Source organism: Branchiostoma belcheri, unplaced genomic scaffold, assembly GCF_001625305.1.
Source record: "Branchiostoma belcheri isolate BF01 breed outbred unplaced genomic scaffold, Haploidv18h27 scaffold17, whole genome shotgun sequence".
Taxonomy (NCBI): domain Eukaryota; kingdom Metazoa; phylum Chordata; class Leptocardii; order Amphioxiformes; family Branchiostomatidae; genus Branchiostoma; species Branchiostoma belcheri.
In genome coordinates, this window is record NW_017803157.1 from 2,272,702 (window position 1) to 2,294,994 (window position 22,293).

The 22,293-nt window shown below is 40.5% G+C and overlaps 2 protein-coding genes across 2 annotated transcripts; one reads left to right on the forward strand and one right to left on the reverse strand.

Annotated features, from left to right (window-relative positions):
* The first annotated feature begins 847 nt into the window (after positions 1-847).
* LOC109466657 (neuromedin-K receptor-like) lies at positions 848-8,846 on the forward strand. The gene is made up of 4 exons (XM_019764388.1): positions 848-1,498; positions 1,861-2,011; positions 7,464-7,651; positions 8,564-8,846. The coding sequence occupies exons 1-4, from the start codon at positions 903-905 to the stop codon at positions 8,769-8,771; spliced, it is 1,143 nt and encodes a 380-aa protein (XP_019619947.1). The 5' UTR covers positions 848-902; the 3' UTR covers positions 8,772-8,846.
* Positions 8,847-11,432: 2,586 nt separating this feature from the next.
* LOC109466832 (kinesin-like protein KIF25) lies at positions 11,433-20,771 on the reverse strand. Its single transcript, XM_019764676.1, has 16 exons — positions 20,677-20,771; positions 20,178-20,243; positions 19,924-20,046; positions 19,365-19,503; positions 18,778-18,970; positions 18,524-18,566; positions 18,108-18,172; positions 17,720-17,794; positions 17,223-17,378; positions 16,511-16,669; positions 15,779-15,963; positions 14,796-14,990; positions 13,668-13,722; positions 13,307-13,407; positions 12,540-12,680; positions 11,433-12,249 (listed from the first exon to the last, which is right to left on the reverse strand). Exons 1-16 carry the CDS (start codon positions 20,743-20,745, stop codon positions 12,173-12,175), a joined length of 1,842 nt encoding a protein of 613 aa, XP_019620235.1. The 5' UTR covers positions 20,746-20,771; the 3' UTR covers positions 11,433-12,172.
* Between the last annotated feature and the right edge of the window lie 1,522 nt (positions 20,772-22,293).

Consider the following 22,293-nt stretch of genomic DNA (forward strand, 5'->3'; position numbering starts at 1 on the left):
AATCGATAAAGGCGACCCTTCAGATTACAGGTCAGTACGCCTGACAAAGATTCATGAGATCTTCCTCGGCAGGACTCATCTTTAAGTTGCTCTACCGTTTCTTACGTCACCACGCCTTTTTTCTGGTAAAAAGGAGAACAGCGCGATAGGAATTACTCTGTAGAGACTGCTATTGAAGTTTGATGTTGAATATGAAGGAATAAACTGTTGCGCTGTGACTGAAAGGTCAGCTTTGGAAAGCCTTCGATTTGATGGCATCTACCATCTCTCTTAAGCTCTGAAAGATCATCCCGTAGCATTGGCCTTGAAGGTCACACAAGGGACGTGACTAAGTGTGTGTGTGTGTGTTTGTGTGTGTGTGTGTGTGTGTGTGTGTGTGTGTGTGTGTGTGTGTGTGTGTGTGTGTGTGTGTGTGTGTGTGCGTGTCTGTGTGTGTGCGCGCGCGCGCGCGTGCGTTTGTTCATGTGTTGAAATAATATTGAATGCAATCTTTCTTTCCTTTCCATAGCTGATTCAGCAAGTAGTACAAAATGGCTGTGGGAACAGAGTGGAAGAGGAGAAACAACACAGGATGAAGCAAGGAAAAACATTTCAAACAAAACGTGCACCACTAGAGTCTATCTAATGATTGAAATGTATTCCTTGGCAACGCAGCACAGTCGCGTTTATGAACAAGTGTTTGGCAATAGCTGTCATATTTATCGAACGTACTGACTATATTTACTGTTTCTGTCACATATGAAGTGAGATAAAACTGTTTACTTTGAGCAAGGAGCTTCCATCACCTTGCTTTGAAGTCCTTTGCTTTTCGTTGACTATGTTTTTGTTACGGGTACTCAAAAGAGAGACAGGATCCTAAAAATCAACTTAAGCTCTACAAATCGTAAATCAGAGCCTCCAAAATGGACATGGACAATTTTACCAATGAGTCCACCTGTGCGTCGGAAAACGTTACCGTTGAACCGTATTCCGTCACGAACCAGTTCAGACTGCCTGAATGGCAGGTAGCACTCTGGACTCTTCCTTACACAGCCATCGTGCTGGCGGCCATCGTGGGAAACAGCATCGTGATCTGGATCGTGTTTGCCCACGCCAACATGCGGACCGTCACCAACTACTTCCTCGTCAACCTGGCCTTCGCCGACGTCAGCATCGCCAGTTTCAACACCATCTTCACCTTCACTTTCTCCGTCACTGGGGACTGGTACTACGGTAAGTTCTACTGCTACTTCATGAACTTCGTTCCCACCACGGCAGTGTCGGCGAGTATCTACACCCTCACGGCGATCTGCCTGGAGCGCTACATTGCCATCGTCCACCCGCTGAAGCCTCGGATGAGCAGAATGTGCGCCAAGTCCGTCATCGCTGCCATCTGGCTGTGCGCTGCCACCGTTAACGTCCCTCTGTGCGTGTATTCTCACTTCTACACGTTCACGTACGGAGAAGAGGAGTGGTCTGTCTGCCGATTCCAATGGCCGAATGACAACGTCCAGTTCTGGTAAGAGTCTCTTGTTTTCAGATCTCAGATCATGTCATCGTGAACCTTGCATATATCGAGCATGATGAAATTTTAAAAAAAGGACAATCTGACTTTTATGGACTAAAGCAAGTGATGAGTTAGAACACCATTGATGCAATTGTTTAATTTAAAACTCATGCGAGTAGACTAACTGCATCAGAACACACAGATATCTGAAACGTAAAAAAATGTACAATATGTCTACCTAGTATATTGTAAAGAGTATGCGTCAATTAAACATTTGATGTCAAAAATACCAGACCCGCCTTACTATATCTGCAGCTCTAAGTTAAGATAGTTGACATTAAAAAACTAAAGGAGCTTTCGCCCTCTAATTGCAGGTACGATGTTGGTCTGATGATCGTGAACTACTTCATGCCGTTGTTGGTGATGGCGGTGGCCTACACCATCGTGGGCTTCACCCTGTGGGCCGGCAAGATCCCGGGAGAGGCCACCCAGCGCCACGTGGAGCAGATGAAGGCTAAGAGAAGGGTAAGGTTCACATACGTCGTGCGATCGTCTTTTCTCTTTTCCTTATTTCGATGCCATTTAGCCCAAACGACAAATCTTCAAGGGCTCATACAGAATTTAAAAAAAAAACAGATATACGGTACAACAGATAACATTAAAAAGCACACATCTAGAACAAAAGGAAATTTACATTATTACCTTCGCCAAGAAGGTTATGTTTTCAGTAGCGTTTGTCCGTTTGTTGGTTTGTTGGTTTGTTTGTGAACAGCATAACTCAAGAAGCTTGATATGGATTGTCATGAAACTTGGTATGTGGGTAGGACTTGATGAGACCTAGAAATGATTAGATTTTGGGCCCCCTGGCGGCTTTTCTAGGTACTGCAGCTGAACTTCCGGTTTTGATATCTCATGTTCTGGACATGCTAGGGTCACGAATTTTGGTTGGTAGATAGCTCTTGGGATAGGGAAGAAGTGACATGAGTTTGGGTCCCCTAGCGCCTTGTTCTGGAACTGCAGGAGCATTTGTTGAAAAAAATTTGAAGGACGATAACTCAAGAACCGGTTGACGTATTGTTGTGATTTTTGGTATGTAGGTAGTTGAAGTGATGCTTGACATAATCAGATGGCAATTATGCAAATCAGGAGCTAATTTGCATAATTAATGAGGAAATTCTATAAATCTGCTTTGTTCGATAATAGAACTATGAAACACTAGTGACATCTACTTGAGAACGAGAAAAACATCTGAGGATATAGATTATGTAAATGAGGACCTAATTTGCATAATTAATGGAAAATTTTTATAATTCCATAGTTGTAACTGCTGCACCCCGAATTTCGTACTTGCCACATTTGGAAGTTAAGTGAAGGTGAACATCAATAAACATAATTTATTCAAATCATGACCTAATTTGCATAAATTATGAGGAAGTGCTATAATAGCCTTTTTGTTATGATAAGGCTGTCATTGGATGGAGAATATGATCAACTGATATAATCCATGCAAATGAGGCTCTTATTTACAAAATCAATGATTAAAATTGTATAATTCGTCACCCGCAAGGGTTAACATCATTTGGCGAAGGTATGAGGTCGTGGAACTCTTGTGTTCAAATGAAAGTACTAGTAAACTAATCTACATACTAGTCACAGAAGATTATATGACAGTCTTAAGCCTGTCACACATTGCTGAATGAGGCCTGGATGAATTTCCTAAGGAGTCAGACGTTTCAAAACACCCGCTACATTTCATTAGTCCTCGGAGAATTTATCCAATTGCTTGATTTGTTTTGTACAAAAGGCATTACCTAATGTTCTAGCTTTCTTCAAGGAAACATTCAAAAGTTCTGGGAATTAAAGACTTTACATTCTCATATAGTAAGAATAGAAATGAAAACAAAATCCTTCATTCACACGTACATAAAAATAAATGGGACGTAGTTGTGAGTGTTTTCGTCTGGTCTCTGGTTGCTTTCATGTAATAGTGGAATCACTGACCCTTTTAAAGGATCAAACAAATGAGCCACTACGTGCCCATTGCTTACCCTGTGAGAACTGTTATGGATTCAAACATGTTTCACGGTAAGTGCACACATCATTTTAATAACCCATGGGAAGCTTTGGGCTTTAAACTAAGTACTAAATAAGTATTTCTTTTTCTGATGGGAAATAAATTGAAGTTTCGGCAACAGTTACATTCCTGAGTCGTCACAAAATTTATGGGTGTAATGTGTAATATCAAAATATACAAACCAGAAAATAATTTAGATGGCACTAGATATTGGCATCTCAATGCCTTAATGAAAATAGAATTGTTCATTTGTCTCATATTTTCAACACACTGGATCTTAGTCATGAATACTGAAGGCACATCTGCTATATTGCTATATACGTCTCTAGATATTTAGCACAATAAGAGATGTCACACCATAATTGAACGACATGGCGGCGGGCGTAGTTATTTGTATTTCAGTGAATCAAAGCCCATACATTTCTAGTCATCTAGAGATCTTCTGACCCTTTCAAATAAGTTCTATCAAGTGTGTAACTCACAGAAGGGAATATCAGAAGAGAACATAAATGTTTAATAAAGACGTACGATTGAGCTACAGTGCATGAAATCAAGGACACATATCAGTAAGCATCTACCCGCTTCATTGATATTGAACGTGAGTAAACTCTTGTTGCACGTACCTCCATGAAAAATGGAGGTATTGTTGAGTAGAGAGACTCTTTTTACACAACCAAGTCTTTTATTCAGCCGACGTTTCGGTGACCGTCTGTCACCTTCCTCAGGGCAATTCTGACTGGTTCACATTGCATGCACAGCACAGGTGTCGCTGCTGCAGATGCATTCCCAAACGGTACTATATTTACAAATATGGGAATGCATCTACAACAGCGACATATGTGTTGTGCAATGTGAACCAGTCAGAATTGCCCTGAGGAAGGTGACAGACGGTTACCGAAACGTCGGATGAATAAAAGACCTGGTTGTGTAAAAAGAGTCTCTTTACTCAGTGTCGTACCAACTTGATAAAACTTTTCACGGATGGAGGTATTGTTTTTGTACTGTCCGATTTACAAAAGCTCTCACTGAATTTTAATGGAGGTATGAGATCTCCGAATTCTTGTTTATGATTTGTTTCCGTGCCAACAACATACGAGTTGCTGGCGACAAATTTCGATGGTGGATTTATGGTACTGACAATAAATCCTGGTATTATCACATGAAATATAATATTCACACAACCACAGGATATTGGGCTTACTTTTAGAGTAACATATGGCTGGGTTAAGAGGAACGGGAAAAGTTCCATAGGTTCTGCGCCGGCATACTCTCAAGAGGTATAGCTTGCGGCTATATGGAGTAAAAAAAAACATAATACCATTATCGCAGTGAAACAGATGCATATTGTACTGGAAAGAATGCAATACTAACAGCAAGAACCATGCACCCTCTGTGTCGACTTGTTTCTGATGAGACGAATAGGTTTGCGTTAAGTAAACAAAACTTTCCGTTATCTTTGCAATAACAAAACTCTCCTTCGTGTTGAAAATTAAACTCTCCTTTGCGTTACCTAAACTCTCATTTCGTTACCCAAACTGTCTTTAGTGTTAACAAAATTGCCTGTTAGTTTATGGTGCATAACTGAGGTACAAAGAAAGCAGTATAATGTACTTTCCAGTTTTTCCTTGAACCCCTAGGCAAAATTTCCGACTTTGAAGCTGTTTGTTCTTGTTAATCTACGCTATAACAACGTGTAGACAGACGTACCACAGTCACATACAAAGTGATTTATTCAGATCCAGTACACAGAACGCTTTATACGAAGGTTTATCTTCCCAAACCACATTGCCTCTCCGTATGAACGGTCTATTTAGGCAAAGACTGTTAGAATTACCTAGCATGTATCGCTACTATTAATAAACGTACCAAGCAGACTTACTTGAAATTTGTCACTTGTTTTAGTGATAATGCCGATATGCATGTACAGAAACCACTTATGGCCTGCAGCGACCAGACTTATCTGACATTTATTATCATTGGGGTAAATCTCATTTTTCGCGAAGCTGTGGTGTAAAACTCACCTTGACTCATACTATTTGGAGCTAGCTAAACCTTAAGTGCTTCAGGTTCGTCAGTATGGCATATATAGCCTCGCGAGCAATTTCAAGCATATTTATTTCACAGTGAAAACCCCCTATCGTAAATGGCCCGTACGTCGTGCAATAGCTTCTGATGGCTTTTAGCTCTTACCCCTTCCAGCGTTTTACGTACAGAGTATTCGTAAAGCCACATGGAAGTCACTGATGTAACCATTACATTAGCTCTTTACGACAGGCCAACATGACATTTTATACTTCCAGGAAGTTTGTGGGGTTTTGTTGATGGATAGAACTTCTTATAGAGAATTCACTACTGGTGGGAGATATGAACAAGTTTTGTTTTATTTTTTACTACTTCTAGGTACTGGAATAGTTTGGAGTGGCTGCGTCGTACTTTCTGGACGTTTCCGATTTTTGTTGTCATTTTCTCTGACAGCCCATTACGTTTTACGTTTGACATGTTAGTTGACATCTCTATTTCTTCCCAGTAAATTGAATTGTTGTTGTCGGTTTTATTACATTTTCGCATTGTTTGTTGTGAGATATTAGAACAATCTTGCTTAAGAATGTCAAAATGAAATAGCTTCGCTACTTTTTACTTTGGCATGTTATTTGACATCTCTATTTCTTCCCAGTACATTGAATTGTTGTTGTCGGTTTTATTACATTTTCGCATTGTTTGTTGTGAGATATTAGAACAATCTTGCTCAAGATTGTCAAAATGAAATAGCTTCGCTACTTTTTACCCGCTGTGCACCATTCCCTTCTCCCCACGTGTTCTCCCCTGTAATAGAAAACTTATTAGAAATCAAATACCGTTATTAATGCTTCGGGACGTACACTTGATCACCTTGTCAGGAATGATTTCGTCTCTTTGCTCAAACGAATTACGATCAATAATACCTGCAATCAGCGTAAAGAGCCACAAACTTGAACAACATTGCTTCACAAGCAGTTACTATTACTGTGAAATGATTTTTAATTTTTAATTGAAAAATACCAAAATGTCCAATGCACGTAGTAACTTGTCTTACTTGCCTTGCGCCTTCCTCTTAATACTGTATCAAAAGATAAAGGGCTGACCTAGGTTTTATCCAAGCTATCTTTCATCTTGTATATAATAAAGATTATTTTTAAACCCCTTAAATCTTGTCACAGTCAACAACCGGTGCAATGACCAAGTAGGTAGAGTGATCGCCTTGCATTCTTCGGTAGGCCATGAGTTCGATCCCCGGCCAAGTCATACCAAGGACTTTAAAAATGGTACATACTTCTTTCTCTGCTTACCAGTCAACATGTGGGATAGAGTATGGGAGTTAAACAAACACCACCACCAGTGGACTAGCCCCCTGCTGTAGTGATTGCACAACTATGTGGTCCAAGGGCTACCGAACCGGAGATGGGCACCGCCCTATGCACCACGTGGTGCGAGAAGGATTTTAACTTGACTAATCATAGACAATGTCCAACACACCGATGGTTTATGTGTGAGTTGTTGTTTTATTGCATCTCCCTTAGGTAGTGAAGATAAAAGTTGGTGATCGGCTTTATCAAAACAATATTTTATCTTCCGTAAACAATTTCATCAGGTTGGTAAACGACTGAATAGCAAAGTTCTTTTTATCACAACCATTTAGTTTTCAAGCCAACGTTTCGATGACCTTCTGTCATCTTCATCAGGGCAATTCTGACTGGTTTACTGTGCACTGACACTAGATGTGCACTAAAGAAGGTCATCGAAACGTCGGCTTGAAAAATAAATGGTTGTGATAAAAAGAACTTTGCTATTCAATATTTTATCTTGTATATAGTAGAGATGATACACCGATGATTTGTGTATGTTGTTGTTGTTTTACTGCTGTAGGTTGTGAAGATGATGGTGATCGTGGTGGTGACGTTCTGTGTCTGCTGGCTGCCGTACCACGTGTACTTCCTGATCGACTCCAGCTACAAGGAGTGGAAACACATCCAGCAGGTGTATCTCGCCGTCTTCTGGCTGGCTATGAGCAACTCCATGTACAACCCCTTCATCTACTGCTGGCTCAACAAAAGGTGAGACGTGCAAAGTTTCAACAAAATCAAAAGTACAAAATCACCCGTCCTTCATACCAATTCCGACGCGTATCTCCAGCGAAGACCCATTCGTGCCGTCCTTACTCTTCAAGCAGAGGTTTGGGTATTGGGTCATTTATGGCGTGTTTTTTTTGGGGGGGGGGATCGGGGTTTTTTTCTTGCTCTGGAATTTTGTTGGGGTTGGCGTAAAAGAATTCCAGTGCAAAAAAAATCCCAGTAAAAAAAAAAACTAAAAACACGCCCAAAATAACCCATAACCCAAACCTGTGCATGAAGAGTATGCCGTCATGGCATTTGTCCTTCTCGCTAATTACTAGTAGGTCAGACGCCCCGCCTCCTGTTGTAGGGAAAGTTTACCGCCAATCGCGTCGTTGAGTAAGGCCAAGAGGCACCGTGAGGCTAACAAGCGAGAATGTTGAATCGCTAATCGATATGACAGGGCCGTTGCCTAAAACAACCAACTCCTGAACACACTAATTTCACGGTGCTTACATTTAAATGTTACAATATTCTTGTCGTAAAAGCAAGCGTCAAAACGTTTAATGCATCAGGTGCATCAGGTAAATCTCATGTTCACTTGGCTTGAACTGCAAGTAACACAATAAAGATCTCTCACCTAGAACTTTCGACCAGTCAGTCTGGTCTTCCTCAGTAGACTGACCCAGTGAGACTTGTCGTGGCTTCTTTGAGTTGTGGAAGACCAGAGTGACTGGTCGAAAGCCCTAGGTGAGATATCTTTATTGTGTTGGATCTTAAGTTTTAACTTGAAACAAAAATGGAGCCTTTTCACTTGTCAACCTCACCTGGCTATATGATGTTATATGAGTATGTCGCTAGCACTACATGTCATGTGTAAATATAACGTCTAAACGCCAGTTTTGCACCCTGCAGATTCCGGTACGGGTTCCAGACGGCGCTGCGCTGGTGCCCGGGCGTCCCGTCCCCGAAGGACCCCTGCGACTCCAGCCTGAAGATGAACCGGTTCACCAAGAGCACGAGCACGCAGCTCAGCACCATGCGCGTCGTCAGCACCGTCCACAAGAGCACCTCCTCCAGTAGCCGTATCGCGCGCCGGGTTAGCGAGACCAGCGTCGTGTGAACGGCAAGGGACAAAACTACACATGTAGTCACTGAGTAAAGAGACTCTTTTTACACAACCAAGTCTTTTATTCAGCCGACGTTTCGGTGACCGTCTGTCACCTTCCTCAGGGAATGCATCTGTAGCAGAGACACCTGTACTGTACTGCAATGTGAACCAGTCAGCATTGCCTTGAGGAAGGTGACAGACGGTTACAGAAACGTAGGCTGAATAAAAGACGTGGTTGTGAGGGGATAACAATGCTGCGTATGCTTGGAGACTGCTGGCTACCCTCTGGCTGGCTTTATATACTAGTAATATGCTGAGATCATGATCACATTTCCTAACCGTGTCCCGGCCGAGCTGTTTGCATCAACGAAAAATTAACAATTCATATCAAGAATATAACACAATTGCAAATGGTACTCATCATTAGTTTCTAAAATTTTCTTTTTTTTTTTTCTTGTTTATCGTACCTTTCGTTCCCGAAAGCTGCCCAGTCGACGTCGGGTCCCGGTTTGGAAATTGGACCTCAGCATTACGGATCGCAAAAGCGGCTGGAAAGAGTAGAAATTGACCAAATAAAGACCCTGAGATAACATACCAGGGGAGTTGGTCCGGATCCGCTAGAGAGCTCGGGTTCGGCAAACTATACTCTAGCGAACAGGGGCCCGGGGAGTTGCCCAGGTATGTTTTCCGTCTCTCTGGCCAATTTCTAGCCTGTGTATACACAAGCTCTCGGCTGGAGGTTAATGACCCCCACCCCAAGAGCGGCAACCTAGGGCGGCGGCCGCCAGGAGCGCGATTTAGTCAGGCTAGCCAATTTCTAATTCTACTCTTTCCAGCCACTTCTCAGAGCCTGGTAGAGGGTAGCTGCAGGCTGCAGTAAACTGTTCTCTTACGCTCGTCACGCATTCACGACCTTCCCCAAATCAGCTGACCAGGTTCGGCTGATATTCGGGAGCAGTCTGACCAAATTTAGGCCTGACGCCTACCTTTCTATATGACTCGAATCGAAACACTGCCCCTAAGGAACTTCATAATAAATACATTGCGTTTGGGATGCGTTCATTCAAGTTTTCAATTCCAAACAATGGAGGAAAAAAATATCCAATATGAAGGTTTAATATTCTTTTCCCCTTGGGAGTTTCTTGTGCATCCAACCGAGATAGATATATGAACAGCCCATAGACTAGATTTATTGTTTAGCTTATATTAAAGACTATTGCACAGTTCATTTTGCAAAAGATAGCTGATGATATTTAATTTCAATGTACGTGGTGTACGTGCACTTAAATGTTTCCTCTACAAATCTATCGACTAGACAATTTGAGCCGTGTTGTCTTGAAAGTTCATCTGTGTTAGCAGAAGTCATAATGAAACAAGTTTGAACTGCAATTGGGGATACAAGAAAGTTGAGTCCAATTTCCTGTGTTGCCAATTGCAGTTCAAACTTGTTTTTCATAATTTGAGCCATGATTACTCTATCTGAGAGAAATCGAAGACAAGCAGTCATTATTTCTCCGCCAAGCCACCTGTGTCTGGTACATGTAGGTTTACAACGTCAAGTCAACAATGGCACCGTGAAATGTGAGCTTGTTTTGTTGACAGCTATTGTGTCACTTTACAGGAACTATCTGTCGTAGCATATACTCAACAACTGTCTATATATCATATATAACAAGAAATCAAATATTTGTTGATTATATTAGGCCTTTGTATCACAAGGCACTGGGATCAAGAAATTCCGGTGATGAAAATACATCGGTAACGCTCTTTTTCGCACTTTCAGTATACAAGTGCGCGAAATACAACATCAAATGGCAACCATTGGTTGAGCAGAGCAGTTAAGGTTTTCAAAAAAGGATAAGCTCCTACTATCCTTCTCATTGTTGAATGGGGGCCTATGTCGAAAATATCACTATCTACACAAGGTATATAAGGCTTACTGTAAATGAAAATGAACTACATTAGCATTGTGAAAAAGATATTGTGTCACTCTTAATATTGTATTTTGATGAAACTGACGTGTGTATTTAGTGGCCTTTTACGTACATACATTGATGATAGAGTTAACACGTTACGTTATTCAACTTTTACTCACTGGACTGGTGAAGCACAGTGCCAAAAAAAAAATAGAGGACACATGTAGTCTGCACTGTCAGACATTTTGGTGATTCGTTTGTGTATGTTAAAAGTCCTGTACATGTACCATGATAATACGATATTGTACAATGTAGTTTCTAAACAAAATCTGAACGAGTACTGGAGCTAGAGATACTTTTGGGACAACGAAATTGGGACATGGTAGAGTCACCTATTATACTGAGCAGCCAAACATTCTGATCGGGATCTCTACTGTAGTAGAATCAATCCTCAACCCTGACATGTATACAATGTATATGTAGCGAGAGAGCGTATGGACAGTTGATCTACATTTTGTACTAGTGATGTTTTAAATGTGACAGAATCGTATTTTGGTATGTATATGTCTTTGTATAATATGCAGATAAACGGACAGTGCCGTATGTATACTTAAATAAACAGAATGCAAAAGGGAGCTAGATGACCGAACAATTGCATTACGTGATTGTATAGCAGTTGCACAAAGGACCAAGTGAGTTATGTGTGCAAAGATCTCTTGAAAATGATGTAACTAAAAAATAGACAAGCAAGTAAATTGATGTCCAGAGATTGTATTTTTGTGAATTTTGTCACAGAGATGCTGTTTGCACTATTGTAATTTACACTACTTTAGATTGGTTGTTAGAAACTGTCACTGTGTTTGCCCTCAAAATACATGTAGTATGGTTAATATATAGTAACTGACTAGGGTCGATGATATGACCCGAATGTGGTGTAAATAAACATCAGTATGTAATGTCAAGTCTAGCCTTAAATTGTAGCTTGCGTTTGTGATAAACAGGACCGTATTAGTACATGTACGTCACGTCAGGATTAAAGGCATCCAATGCAATTTCGAGGCAGCAAAGCTTGATTCAGTTCAAAGTCAGTGCACACAAACTACGTCTAAAACACATAACTAATTATTTACAACCATAAATTCTCAGTCAAGTATGCATTTTGATGTAAAAATACATGTACTCCTGTTAAGATCCTTACACTTCCAGGATTAAAATTCTGTCTACAAAATTTTCAAAATACAAAAGTATAAAAAATCTATGAAAAAACACCCATTACCTTGAAAGAATTGAAATATGTAATAAATATAAAAGTTATGTGCAAACGCAGGTACAAATATAGAAGTCCAGGGATTTTCCCAGGATTACACTACCTTTAGCTAGTAAAAAATTGTGTACAGATATTAGGTACACAGCTCTACCCTGTACAACAGAGATCGTGGTTGAGAAGGTTGTTGTTTGAATCCCAACTTCTCAATAGTCCATTTTGGGTCCGTGAGGTTAGATAGTCTGTAGCCCTTTCCTGGACAGGGCTGATGTAGGGCGTGGGGAACTTCTACCAGTGTCTATGGCTGGACCTGGAAAAATGAGAGAAAACCAAAAGTCAAGAACATTTCTGAACATACTAGATACAGGACAACACTTTTCCGCCAATATTTTGCCACACTTCATGCACATAAAAGAACCCACCACACTTATTGAAAAGAGTAGGGGACCTTCCCAATGTGAGTGATTCAAACCTTACAGTCTGGTCTTACACACCTTGTACTAACATGTACATGTACAAAACTGGTGTTCTAAGCATAAAGGCGGTTTATAGGTTATGCAAAACAAACAAAAAATCATGGTTTCCATCATAATGTCCCACCTGCAGCAATGAACTTCCTCTTGATTGGTCCGCGCTGGACCTGGCGCGCCCTCTGTCCAAAGCCCAGGCACTGCAGGCTCTCGGATAGGTAACGCTGGGCTGGAGACACACAGCACATCACCAGCAGCTTTGCATCTCCACCTGGGTACACAGGTCAACAGGGAACAGCCTTGTTTAGAGTTGAATCTTTAGATGCAACACAAAACGTTCTCTCACCTAGAGCTTTCCACCAGTCACTCTGGTCTTCCTCAGATACCTTTGACCCAGTGTTGACGTCACACTTCAAAGAAGCCACATGACAAGTCTCACTGGGTCAGTCTACTGAGGAAGACCAGAGTGACTGGTCGAAAGCTCTAGGTGAGAGAACTTTTTTTGTGTTGGATCTTAAGTCTTAACTCCAAACATGTAACTTCCCAAACAGATGAACTTTTATGATAGACTTTCATTATCAGAAGAAGATATTAGATAGATATTCATATTTGTAATCAATGGTTATATTCATATGTACGTAGCATGCGTAGTCCACTGGTTAGTGATCCTTCCTCTGGAGTTTGATTGTTTGGTTGGGGAGGTACAAATTGAATGTAAAAGGCAGTGGAAGGAGAGGGATGGGCTCTGCCTTCCAATACCGTGTCCCAGATACAGTCTGAGTCACTTTAACAACTCATCACTGTTCCCACAGTCTCAAAAAGGCTATGGGACCCTTACCTTCAAGTACTAAGTTGAACCTACATTCATAGAACGTAGCAAGCTGTGACTTCACTCACCAATAGAGTCCTGCAGCATGTGAGTCAGTCTGGCGTTGCGGTAAGGCACGTGGGCACGGTGCTCCGCTAAGGCTCCAAGGACATCAGCAAGGGCCGATAGACTGGGCAGAGGAAAAAACACACACACCTCTCATGAACACATGAAACACTACTGGCTATTTTGCATATGGTGACTACTGAAGAAATATCCAGGCAGCACTCGACAAGAAACAGAATTTTATTGACACGGTCAACAAAAGTACAGCGACTTTCATAAGGTCTATAACTAGACATACAGACAGACACGTGGGTACAAAAGAATTACCTTACATAGAAGACTATAGATGAATCAACTTATACTATGTGTTAAATCTAAACCCACCTCTTGTTGATGTAGGATGTTTCCCTGAGGGCTGCCCCTGTCACCCCGGACATTCCTGAAACATACATTAGAACTTTCAGAGTTAGGCATGTGGTACGTGCTGCTGCACAAGTGGAGTTTGATCTGAATTTTCTGAATATACATCTACAGATAAAATACAACATGATAACAGTATTCTGTATTCCAACGTGCAATCCAGTATTTGAATTTCATAAGTGGCGCACGCGACGCAGCTGAAACTTTCGTGAGGTTGGTGAATGATTGTATTACTGAATAGCAAAGTTCTTTATTCACATCAACAGTGATGACGATGAAAGGCAGTCATCAAAACATCGAGTCTTGTTACAAGTGGTTGTGAATAAAGAACTTTGCTATTCAGTAATACTAATAGATCTGCTTTTCTAACATGCAGATAGGACACAAATACATCCTAAAATAGTTTCATCAGATTGGTAGAGTATAGGATATAGGGCTTTTCTTTTACACAACCAAACTTGTTCTCGTTGCAAAAGCACCACCTACATCGGCTATATATAGCGGCAAGAAGCAGAACTCCAGTCAGAAGCTCTGAGGAAGGTGTCTGACAGACACTGAAATGTATGCAACAGTTTGGTTGTATAAAAGAAAACACTTGTATCCCATTTACTCTTGTTACAAGTGGTTGTGAATGTGACCTGTCCTTGGTGCTGAAATGGTGGTTACCTTCCAAAATTCAACTTTGATATTCAGTAACTTTTGTAACATTTAGATTGGACACAAATACAGTTACAGTGTATTTGTGTTCAATCTACATGTTACAAAAGTTAATGAATATCAAAGTTGATTGAACACAAATACAGTTACAGTGGCACCAATGATGACACATGTCCCAGTCAGAAGCTCTGGGGAAAGTGTCTGACAGACACTGAAACGTAAGCAAGGTAAACAGTTTGATTGTGTAAAACAAAACTCTTGTATCCCATTGAGTCTTGTTACAAGTGGTTGTGAATGTGACCTGTCCTTGGTGCTGAAATGGCAGTTACCTTCCAATATTCAACTTTGATATCCAGTAACAAATCTGCTTCTCTAAAATGCAGATAGGACACAAATACAGTTACAGTGGCACCAACAACGTCACATGTTACCTACCCACACACTCGCTCCCAGCCAGGTCCACCAGTTGTAGTTTGGTCTTGAAACAGTTGATGGGTGTGGGAGGTCTGGCCGGGGAGGGTGAGCGTGACCTGGTCTTGCTGTGCATGTGGTGTGGGATGGGGGAGGGGGAGGACGGCACAGGAAGGGTCCTTCTGCCACGTTCACTCTTCGGTGGAGCAGACTGGGGAACTACAGGGAATGATGACTGGTTTATTATTCACATAAACAAATACATAGACATACATGTTTAAAGTCAGTGGCAGCCTAAATGGCTGAATTGAAGACTTTTTTACAATTTAAAATCTTTAGAAAACTATCAATTGAGATTTCAATACAAACACTACATATACATAGAAAATACAATATCAAAAGTACAAAAAGCCTGTTCGGCCAGTACAACAACCAGTATGTTACAGAACTTGTGTATCGTTCAGCAACTGAATGAATATGTTACACAAGACATTATGTTAGATATTATACAAGTTAGCTTGCATTACTTTTGGTAAAGTAAAACAATGTGCTACTTGTGTTACTTATGTTAAAGTCTGCTAATTCAAAAGTCTGCTATTTTCTTTGTGCATGTACTTCAAAGAATTTCAATTTTTTCCATTGACTTGACAGATTGGAGGGACTCCAGACAGTTCAAGACCAGGAAACCCCAACCTGATGATGATGATGATGGCCCCCTTTAAAAACAACAGAGTTGAATAGGGCACCAGTTACCATGGTAACAGATGTCTGGTCTAGGTCATTGACCTTATGTGTTTGGAGAAGAGGAAACTGAGCAAAAACAATATGTTTTTCTTCTGCGAAGGTGCACATAATATTAGCACGCTCACCAGCGAACACGTTGTAATGGCACCAGTTACCATGGTGACGGACGTCTGGTCTAGGTCATTGACCTTATGTGTTTAAAGAAGAGGAAACTGAGCAATATGTTTTTCTTCTGTGAAGGTAAACATAATAAGCATGCTCACCAGCGAACACGTTGTAATCAGTGATGGGTGATGTTGGCGTGACAACGCCACTGTTGACGGTGACCGTCAGCGTCACAATGAGGTGTGAGCGGCTGGAGTGGGAGTGGATGAGCGTGGCGTCTTCAGCGCGGTGTTTCATCCCGTACTGTACCAGCTCCATAACCTGCTGTACTCCCTCCACAGTCCTAAACACAACACCACGTACAACAGTTATGTACAGTATAAAACAGTATAAAACAGTTAGTACTGTGTACTTGTTCGCTGAATCTAGTTCTGGACTAGTAAAAATTTTTAGGTTCAAGTACAAAAAACGTGAACGTCTGGAACTAGTCCGGACCTGAACCTAAACCTCTGGACTTGAATCCGGACCTGGACCTAAACGTGGTTTTAGATACACAGCAATAACAGAGCGTATTCCGTATCATCTGAAGTACCAGCCCGACCACGGGTCGGATCACCCAAAGGGCAATCTAACCAGCAGCCAGACTGGGACTGAGGGAGATGCTGAATACACTGTGTTGTATTTTTATTTATGTCATACCCACCCGAGAAAACATCTGTCTAATAATTATTGTAATGATTATACATGTAGTTTGTAAACTAAGGACTATTTTAACAATGTACAGTGAACCAAGCACTGAAAGGACCAATTATAGAGACAATTTAGCTGTATGTAGTACTATAGTATGTAGGTTGCAAAGTCTACTCCCCAATTACTGATACTGGTCCTACCTGTATGTGAGGGAGGGCACGTCTAACGAACCATCACCAGCTGTCAGTACGTCGTGTTTCCTGTCGTCCCCTCCTAACAGGTCCCTGATGTCGTTGTTGTAGATTTCAACCACAGACACCTCAACAGTGTGTGTATCAGGGGGCTTCTCTGCAAGCAGTCTGTGGGAAAAACACACATAAAAGTTCATTTCTTGGAATAGCTGGTGCACCTAATGTGAAAAATTTAGGTGCACAGAAAGCACCGTGAGGCAACACAGGCATAAAATTCATGTAGGCAACAACAAACGTAGTTTCCATATGAACACCTCCCAACCACAGTACTTGATATATAAATAAATCATTATTGTAAAGAAATGGGAACTGAAGTGGTATGGCCACGTGTCACAGTCATCAGGACTAGCCAAAACCATCATGCAAGAAACAGTCCAGGGACTGAGGGAGGATGGAAGGGGTAGGCATCAGAAAAAGAGGGGTAAGCAACAGTAAAGATGGGAGGACAATATCAGAAAATGGACCAGCGTAACATGTGCACTAAGTGAAACAGTAAGAGGAACAGAGAACCAAGATTGAGGGCAGAGAAAACTGGTTCTTGTCAGATCATCTGTGGTGTCCCAACGGTCAAATAATTGGACTAACTAGTATACTAGTATACTACAAGAAAGCACAACATACTAATAATAGAATAAAGTAGAAAACCTGTGTCAATGCTGACCTGAATAGTTCTCTTGTAGCTTTAGGGATGACCCCTTCTTGTGGGTTGTGCTGTTCCTCGTTGTGATAGCCGTAGTCCTTAGACTGGGGAGGGCCCAACATGGTGTGGGTCTTCCCACTCCCTGTCTGTCCATAGGCCATGATACACACGTTGTACCTACATGTACAACACAAACATCCAGAATTGTTTCAAGATATAGCTTACAGTTCATAACTTTTTGTATACCACTACATGTATGTTTAACTTTAAATCATTTTTGTTTTCTTTATATGATGCTTGAGCTAGTGCTTGTAAATATAATAAGAATCAATGTTAACTATACGCTGATAAAATGTTGAAGAGTAACTTCTAGCTAAATATAACATGTAGTGTAAGTACCATTTCCTGTACAAAAATGTATTGAATTGTATACATGAACACAAGGATTCTAAATGTACAGTAATGTTTGTCTGTGTTACCAATAGAAAAATTCAGCACTTACAAGTACATGTACTTACCCATCTAAAAGCGATGTTAAGAGAGGTTGAACCTCCTCAAACACTGCATCCTGACACTCCAGAGGGGCGTACACTCTACATACAACAAACCAGAGCTAACAGTTACTAACAAAAGTCTTCATGCTATGCAGAATAAAATCTGTTAGAAGGATGTGACAGGCTCATTATATTAGTTTCTATGCTACAAAACCCCACACAATTTGATTAAACTTTGATTGTGCTTCATTGAACCTAGCTGAGCTAGACGTATATATGTACTTGTGTACTGTATAATGTTATATGACTGCAAATACTGTAATACTGTAATTTGTATCTGGTTCGAGTCAATAATTTTGCTCCTTATACATTGGACCTTGGGAAAAACATCTTTCACAAGAAAGGGTCTTACCTTTCATATTCAAAAGCCTTGGTGCCCTGTCCTGGTCTACTGCTGGCTTTTACAACTACAGTTTCCTGTAAAAACAGAAGAACAAAAAAAGAGATCTGACAATAGAAAATGTTACAAACAAAACCAGTTTTACATCAGTAATACTATTTTGAGATTGACAGAGAGAGAGAGAGGGAGAATATTCAATGTAGGAAGGCAATAGAACAACAGATACAAAATACTGTTTTATGGATGATCTTATTTGCCTGTTTTTGTTAATTGATCAGCAGACCAAGCTTCCATTATAAATGATGATGAAGCATCTCCCATAGCAGTTCTATGGCAGAATCTTAATTTGAATCTTTCACACCTGTAGAAGTTTGGGCATGTTTTTATGTTATCTATAAGAGTATAAGGAATAAGGATGTGCCACTTACGTCATCAACAACATGTACAACTTGTTCTGACAGTGTTCCTTGTCTGAAAACAAAAACAAACAAACAAACATAAACAAAATACACTGTATTACATTGCAATCAGACAGCACTAAGATTATCTTCAAGGCCATCACAATAATTTACAGAGTAAACATCAAACCAAACCTAGCGACCATGACTATTATTGGATTAAAGGCATATCTTTTATACTATAATTATAGGCCAAGCTTGAAGTCCTTAGTTTTTTTTAGTACCTTCCAAGGGTACTTGTTTCGTCACTGCCAGTGTCAAAAGGCATGAGCGGGCGCACACGACAGTGTACGCGGATGTTCCCGCGCAGTTCCACCAGCGTGTTGTGTAGCATTTGTCTCCGCTTCTTCTCGCGTGCGTGCCGCTCGTTCGCAGTCGCAAGGGAGACTTCCAGCTCCTGAATTCTCTTCTGCAAGCCTGGAGTGGGAAACAGCATAAATAAGTAGTATAAAGAAGTAGTACTTAAAGTACATGCAGCACGTTGGCAGAACGTACTGCACCTGCGCGAAACCCGTAATGTATTATGCGTAGCACTTCAACAGAACGTCTCATATACATGTAAGGTCGTATTTGCGTCTATATTTAGGTTAACATCCTGTCTGTAGTTTCCAAATGTTGTGTTGGACAAGATACCGTCTGCAACAGGCAAAATTCTGATGCAACGTTGACCAAATATCCAACCAAAACTGAGAAAAATTCGGGTTTTGTGCAGGCGCAGTGTGTTCTACCGACGTGCTCTTAAATGCTTTCGGAGTTTTGTATTTTTTTTTCTGTCAGAAATGTAGACTATAGAGAGTGTTAAATTACATACCTTCCAGTCCTCGGTTTTCAGACAGGAACATCCTCTGTACTTTGAGAGTCTGTCTCTTGAACCCCTCCAACATGAGGGCCATCTCTGGAGGCATCTGTCTCATGGCTGCCTTCATGGTAGCCAAGTCCTGCTTCAGAACCTGCACAGAGAAGTTTACTTATTATGGGCTGATTCCATCTTTTCACAATCAGCATTCAGTCAACTTCAAACAATCTTCACTTCCTGCTGTTTGGGAGCATATAAGATACTAAATGCATATATCATATTGTGGTGGTACCACAAACTAACTGAGTTTGGCACGTGTGGGCATTAACCATAATGCTAAAATGTAAATGTCAGCATTTAAACCATAAATGCCAGGAATGTGAGATAACTGTACATGTACAATTTACAACAAATATGTTGAAAGCTGGAAGGGAATGACGATCACACAATTATTTTTCAATTCAAATATTTCATTTTTTAGTGTAAAATGTTACAGAATACAGATTTTTTTTCAATTTGAATGTTTCAATTGTTGGTAAAAAATGTTACAGAACGCTCCTTTACTATTGCTAACCTTGACTTGTTTGGACAGGTCTATCAGCTCCTGTGAAACCCTTTCCTTGTAGTCATGGTCCAGTTTGATCATCTGCAGCAGTCGTGTGCTCTTCTGTCTCTCGTGTTGAGCACTTCCCTGGCACTGAGACAGCAAAAAAAATAATAATCAATGGTGGAAACTGAAAAATGAGAACTTATCCAATCATTGGGAAGGAAGCTGATTTCAAATTTTGGTGCAAAAATGAGTAGTACTCTGAGTCTGACTGTACCCACCTGTGCCAACTTGAGATACAGCATGGCATTCTCTGTTTCCAGGGCTGCAATTCGCTCATCTCTCTGCTGCAGAAAGGCAAGTTAAACTCACAGTTATCACTACATCTACAGTAACTGTAACATTTGACTGTGGCTCCCATATGCATGCACAGTTGACCAAGTCAGAGTGGAGGCCTACCTATCGTAGCATTCCTCCCCCCCCCCTCCAACTTTGCCTCTGGTGGGGTTATGTGGGCTTAACAAGTATGAAGTTGAAGACATCTTAACTATTGTACAATGTAATGTTACATCCAATTAACAAAGCTAGTAGTACTGAGGTCTGTTACATCTACTTATTAGCCCGTATAATATAAACTTATACTTTTTACTTGTTGAATGAAAAATCATTTTTAAAATGTGTTACAACTACTAATGTTATAGTACTTAAATGCAGGAATTTGTAGCTTTGAGTTTGAGTTCAAGACAACATGGTATAAAGACAATATCATCTTAAACTCACCCGAATAGTCTGCTCACTTCTCTTCACCTTCTCCTCCAGAAAGTCTGATTTGTCCACCCCAAGAGGCATTGTTCTGGGCTTCTGGTTTGTTGTCGACAAATCTTATTCTTCAACCACTAAATGTTCAGGTGGTGGGGAGAATCACAGCAATTAGTTAGACAACAATCACATGATTTTACCAGGTGACAAAACATTTGTTTGTATGTTTGTTTGTTAGTTTCATTCAGATCACCATTTTATAGTGTCGTTAACTGAGCATAATTCACACCATACTTCCTGGAGTCCCTGACAACTGTAAAAACACATAACAAAAGTTAAAGACATTGATAAAGATAATTGGACAAAGATATTGATATGCAACATTCTAAACAACAAACGCGTTTACACAAGTTAACTGTTCTGACAGCTTTACAACATATCATAACTATTGGGGGGATATTGGGATAGGTTGGCATTGAACTTCAAGAAGAGTGATTGATATCACTTGAAATGTCCAGAAGGTATCACTGTATTTTATCTAGTAGTAGAGTTTGATTTATTTATCTCTCAAGTATTTTGTTTACCTGGATGTTTTAGTAAACTGTCAGCATCGTAAAGCATATACGAATATGTATTAGTATGGTTTCACGGGATACTTTTTGTAGCAAGCTGTATATAGCGTAGTTTGGTGAAATATTTTACTCGCAAGTTTATCTCATCAGATTTCCTTGAACAATATTGTTAGAAATGATCTCAGAACCAAGTCGCAACCGCCCCCCTCCCCCTTTGTCTAGCTACAAGTTTACAACTTTAACAACACCATCATAATATCGACCCCCGATCGGTTTACGCAGCCCATACTTACTTGACGAAAACTCAACTCTATCACAGACACATCCGAGAACTTAGGCTGTGTTTCAGCTCAGCTAGGAGGGAAATAAGCTCACACTTCTGCAAGACTAACGATCCAAAATATCCGCTGGCGTCGAAAATCGTCATGGCGCCCGCCCCGCCACTCTCGTTCCCATGGTTCACACGGTAATCTCCAAGCAGATGTTGGGTGAAACGTCGTGAATTTTTCTGGACCGGTCATCAGTTTTTCTGACTTTCTTCCTGCCGATAAAATATTACGGTTTTCCAACGACCCACAGTTTTATACTAACAAACAGTCCCAGGTTATGATTCCTACGAAAATAAGCCTGTACTACCAAGTAAAATCTGATAGAGGGCCTAAACCATGCCAATACCACTTATTCCCAAGTCATGTTATGTTCAGTACACAAAATACCAAAGCCAGAGCAGCGGTTTCACGTCAGTATAATATAGAAAGCCAGGGCACAATAATATGATTTCTTCTTGATCTTGTTGACACCTGTTATTAGTGTTAAATATCATAAGCTACTTAGTATAAGAAGCTTCTCCAGCTTTGCTGCTAAACCACAACCACAACCACGGCAAAAAATATAACCTCTTTATGAATGTAAAAATTGTTCTATCGTCAAAATGGTTTCCTTTAATGTTAAAAAAGGACCAAACAATGACGAATAGCCAAGACTGATGACAAGGTTTTATTGTGAAGTTTCTTCTTTTTAGACATGATCTTATTTGTAATACTCGTGGGATTGTTAACAAATGTGC